Source organism: Rhea americana, unplaced genomic scaffold (assembly GCF_003343005.1).
Source record: "Rhea americana isolate MKP2758 unplaced genomic scaffold, rheAme1 scaffold_17, whole genome shotgun sequence".
NCBI lineage: Eukaryota > Metazoa > Chordata > Aves > Rheiformes > Rheidae > Rhea > Rhea americana.
This window is the reverse complement of record NW_028185816.1, coordinates 7,359,609-7,364,629: the sequence shown is the minus strand read 5'-3', so window position 1 is coordinate 7,364,629 and position 5,021 is coordinate 7,359,609. Positions and strand designations below refer to the sequence as shown.

The 5,021-nt window shown below is 52.7% G+C and overlaps 1 protein-coding gene across 1 annotated transcript in view; it reads right to left on the bottom strand.

The window, feature by feature from the left end:
• CCND1 (cyclin D1) overlaps positions 1-2,716 on the bottom strand; it is a 17,825-nt gene extending 15,109 nt beyond the window's left edge. The window contains exons 1-2 of the mRNA XM_085300920.1: positions 2,244-2,716; positions 133-348 (exon numbers count right to left, since the gene is read on the bottom strand). Coding sequence (XP_085157046.1) covers positions 133-348; positions 2,244-2,441 — 414 coding nt within the window. The 5' untranslated portion in view covers positions 2,442-2,716. The remainder of the gene's footprint in view (positions 1-132; positions 349-2,243) is intronic.
• Positions 2,717-5,021: the final 2,305 nt, after the last annotated feature.

The following is a 5,021-nucleotide window of genomic DNA, read 5'->3' as shown; positions in this document are numbered from 1 at the left end:
CCCGGGATACGGCGGCCGCGGCCTCGCGGGGCGCCCCGCGGCAGAGCACCCCCGCCGGCGCGGGCAGCCCCCTCCCGCCGCGCTCCGCGTTTGGGTTTTGGTTTTTCCTGAGGTGATTAAACGTGAAATTACCAGTAATTCGTCGGGTCTAATGGAGTTATCGGTATAAATGCACAGTTTTTCTGCGGTCAGAGGAATAGTTTCCTTCATTTTTGAAGCCACAAACATGCAGGTAGCTCCGAGCAATTGCAGTCGGCTTTTCTTGAGGGGTTCAAGCGACAAAAATCTGTCCAAGTAATTCATAGCCAAGGGGAAAACTTCCTCTTCGCACTTCTGCTCCTCGCAAACCTGGAAGAGAGAGAGAGATCGTTGAATAATAATTTAATAGAGGCGAAAGCTAGTCTTGTCCTGCTGCCTTTTCCTTCCCGCCGCCCCGACTTTGCAGAGCAATGTTGAAGGAAAAGAAGCGGAAAGGCAGTCGAGAAAAAATGTATAAATAAGAAAAAAACAGAGGCATCAAAGAAAATGAAAGAGAAAGTCACGAGTGACAAAATGGGGAGAAATGTGGTGTTAGAGATCCGCAGGCGATTCATGGTAAAAAAAAAGGGGGGGGGGTAGAAGAGATCTGTCCCCGTCTTCTCAGCCTCTGGAACAGGAAACAAAGAAAATGAAAGAGAAAGTCACGAGTGACAAAATGGGGAGAAATGTGGTGTTAGAGATCCGCAGGCGATTCATGGTAAAAAAAAAAGGGGGGGGGTAGAAGAGATCTGTCCCCGTCTTCTCAGCCTCTGGAACAGGAAAGAAAAATGAAAAAAAAAAGGGGGGGAAAGCAAGCCTCTGTGTCTGGGAATGTGGGTGCCGAGCAGGGCTTGCCCCCGGATTTATTTGGCCTATTTGGCTTTTTTTTTTTTTTTTTTTTAAACCTAATTTGCCGTTGTGCTGCCGATTCCTCTCTCTGGTCGAGACACAAAGGTGGCGTCCAGCCTCATTTCCCCAGACGTCATCTTTTCAAAAAATATTTAAAAATATTTAAAAAATCATTCGAGCCCCCAAAAAAGATTGAAAATGACACCGCAGGGGTCCTTTACCAAGCCCTGCGGCGAGGGCCCGGCTGGGGGGCTCGGGAGAGGCACCCCGAAGTGAAATTCACCGGGTCCCTCTCTCGCCTTGCAGCACGGCGAGGCGCGACATTTCCCAGAGCAAGGCAGGGCGCTGCGCTTTCAAAAATTAATTAAAAATAGATCGCAAGCAACCAGGGCTTCCGAAAAGGCATGAAAATATAGCCCAGTTTCTGGGGCTCCCGCTGGGAGCTCCCCCAAACGCGTCCTGCCCGAGGAAGAGGGCCTTTCCAACTCGCTTTTCCCAGGCGACCTTGCAGATCGCTGCCACAGCACAAGCATGCCTTTGAGGGGTGACCACAGCTCGAGCCTCTCTTCGCGCTGAACAAAGAAACTTTTACCCTGCAGTTCCCCCCAGAAATGCCAGGGCCCCTCCGACCGTCCCCCTGCCCAGAGCCCCAGCGGGGACCCCCAGCCCCGACTTTCCCCCGCGGCCCCTGCCCGCTCCCCCACACACACACCCTTGGCTTGCTCCCCGGGACTTTCTAATTTTCTCCTGATTAATAAACACTTTTGCTTTGCAATAAAAGAACAAAGATGGCGCATAATACTGGCACGGGCAGCACTTGCATACGTGTACAAGGATATTAATTTAAAATAAAATCCCCAGAAAAATAACTGGCAGGATTTCCCTATGGCCCCGGACTGGGGATCCGAGGGCTCCAGCGATGTGGCCGTTCCCAGCCAAAGCGCTCRGGCAGGGAGGCTGAGAAAGGGACATTTTCCAAACAGGATTTCTCCACACTCCCTTTGCACTGGCACCGCGTTGGCCCGAAAGCCGGAAAAGGTGCCAGGGCACCCCCAGACCCTGCAGTTTAGGAGAGATGTGTGCGTGTCTGTGTGTGTGCGGGAGGGGGCGGGGGGGCGAGCTGGCCTTCCCTCTACAGCAGCAGCTTCGTTTTTACACCAGAAAAAAAGAGTAATAATTATAGTAATAATAATAAAATCGACCCCAATCCCGTCATTACACGCGGCAGCCTCCAAAGGCAGAGCAACGTGTGCCGCGCTGGAGAAGTTATTGGGGGTTGGGGGGGAGGGCGAGGGGCAGGAGCAGGGGGAAGCAGCTCGCAGCCTTAATTCATTTCAGTGCCGAAGCTTGCAAAGAAATCGCTGCAACATACAAACCTCCAACATCCAAGTGGCAACCATCTTCCTCATATATGGCAAGATTTCTTTCTGCACGCACTTGAAGTAGGACACGGAGGGCGAGCAGGTCTCCTCGGCCTTGAGCATGGTCTGCAGCACCCTGTCATTGAGGAGGTTGGCATCCAGGTAGGCCCGCCGGATGGTCTCCACCTCGCAGCACAGCAGCTGATGTTCCATGGCTGCCTCCTCGGCTCCGGGCAGCTCGCGCAAGGACTGCGGCACGCAGGCAGGCAGGCAGGCGCTCGCTCTCTCTCTTCCCCTTCCAGGAGTCCCTTGGATGCTGCTTCTGCTACTGCCGCTACAGCCCTCTGGAGGCTGCAAAACTTTCTAACTTCCAACAAAACTCTCCTGTATAGTCGCTGTGACGTTACTGTTGTTAAGCAGAGATCAAAGCACGAGAGAGAATGAGAAAGAGAGAGAGAGCCAAAAGCAAGGGGCAGAGCCCTAAAGCCATCCCATAGGCTTCAAGTCCTTCCCCTTTGCTTAGCTTATAGAGAGCAGGGCTTTAATGCAAATGCAAATGAGACAAGGGCTTGCTTTCTGCAAGGGCAAGGRAGAGGTGGGGGAAACCCAAATTGTCTCTTCAGTGTATCCTGCATAATTTTAAAAATGGAGAGAGTTCTGCAGTGGGAGCCAAATGATGAATGGGACTAGGCCACACACAGACACACATGGATATAAATACAAGGAGATTTAGTTGGTATTATTTTACTTGGGGCGCCAGGGAGGGGGAGCAAGGAAGTACCAGTGTGCCACTATTAATTACCAATTATTATTATTACCAATGCATACCTGGAATATCTGTTGTTTAAAAATGTGCATTCCCAACCTGAAGTCCTAGAGTCTTTGTAGTTAATCCCATGGGAGAAGCTTTCTCCCATTTCCTCATTCCTATTTTTCCCAGCCTGCGTGTTTTTGCTGTACATCAGAATTTTAAAGAAATTAGGCTCTCCCCTCCTCCACCACCAAGATGGTGCTTTTCCTTTTCTTTCTCTGTCTTTCCTTTCACTTCTAAGTTTTGACCCTCCAAAAGGGGCACAGAGGTGGCAGGGGACATAGTGATAGCTAATTTCAGCTGCTGTAAGCAGCAGTTAACCCTCAACAGGCCAAAACTCAGCACCTCACCCCCACTGCAAACAGTCMTCCAGAGAAAATACCTCAGCAGAGCTGCAAAATGGTGGCCAGAGTTTCCTCTCGCACGGGTAGCACCTAAAGGGCGAAGACTCGGGGGAGGTGCCAGCAGCCACCAGAGCTGCCAGGGCTTCAGCGGACACACTGTGCCACGAGGACGGTCTGTCCACGCATGACAGGCAACAGCTCAACCCCACCGTAACTCCTGCTCCCCCACCTCAGCTGAATTGCTTATATGTGAAAATACTTCGGTGTTTTGCTTTGTTTCTAATAAAAAGTCTCCATTCAACTCCTYGCTTTCTAATAGGCTGACAGGAGCTTGGGGCCCGCTGGAAAATACCAGAGGTGAAGCCAACCCATGGCTCCAAAAGAGAAATGGCTCATCTTGGACCAAAATGGATGAGACAGGGAGAAGTGGGAATGCCGTAAACTGAGGTTCAGATTGCCTTCTGCTCAGCTGAACACTCAAATTACCTCTAACCTCTGTGTTTATCGCCACATTCACGCCGCATTAATAGCAGTAGTACCTACCCTTTATAGCATTTAGGGAAGTATCACCAACAGGTTGCAAAGCACSGGAAGGGTCTCGCGGCCCTAAGGGGCACACTACAAAGACGTACAGCACCTCTCCTGTATGACCTATGGGGAAAGCAGTGCCGAAGATGACAGGGCATGTTGTTGCACAGTTGTGTGTTTATGTAATCTCTTTGCATGAAGTATCTGCCCATCTTTCCACGTTGCTTGGCCATTTGTCTTTATTTTGTCTTCCTCTGTTAGGAGGCCCTGTCAGAGGCCCAGAAATCTGTTTCCCTTGTGCGCAGCAGTCTGTGGGGCAAATCTGAGTGGTTTCTCAGCAAGGAAGCAGTCCCCTAAGCGTGTCTCCCTGCTTGTCTGTCTTGCTGCACTCGCAGGGAACACACTTCTGTTTTCATGACTTAGGCTAGCTGGGGAAGTTTTAGATTTTACTCAGAGAACACAAAATGACCCCACAGTGCCAAATCCAGTTGAATTCAGCCAGCCAACAATGGACAACTCAGTCATCATTTTAATTAACATTTTTGCCCTCCACCACCTTCCCAGGGCACAGCTGGTTTGGAGGTGTCTGGCACCTCACAACCAAAGCACTGTGTGGACCGAGGCACGGTCCGGMCCCTCTCCGCTCCCCTCCTCAGGAGCCGAGGTCCCGTGGGCACTTTCCCTCCAAACACTTGTTTCCGGTCACTTTGCTTAAAGCCCCTCAGGCCGGACCGGGTCAAGATCACTCGCCCCCGCCGTCCTTGCCCTCCCGCTGCCTCTGCGGCTTGGGTGGGTTTTTCCCTCATTTTTGCTGCTCTCTCCACGAGGCCGGCAGCGTGGGGGCTTCCGTTCACAAAGCACCGCGGCAGGCAGGGCGGAGGGGCCGGGGGCTGCCGGGCGGGAGCCAGCCTGGCCGGCGGGGCGCGGAGCTGCCCCGATGCCGGGGGAGCCCCCGGCGCGGCGCGTTGCGGGCGGCGCGGCCGCAGGAAGCGCCTATTAGCATGAGCCAATGGGGGAGGAGATCTGTTACCAGGCGGATCAGGCAGATCTCGGCGAGCGGCGCGGCCGATCCCTCCCGGCCGCACAAAGGGGACTGGTCAAAAGTGCAAG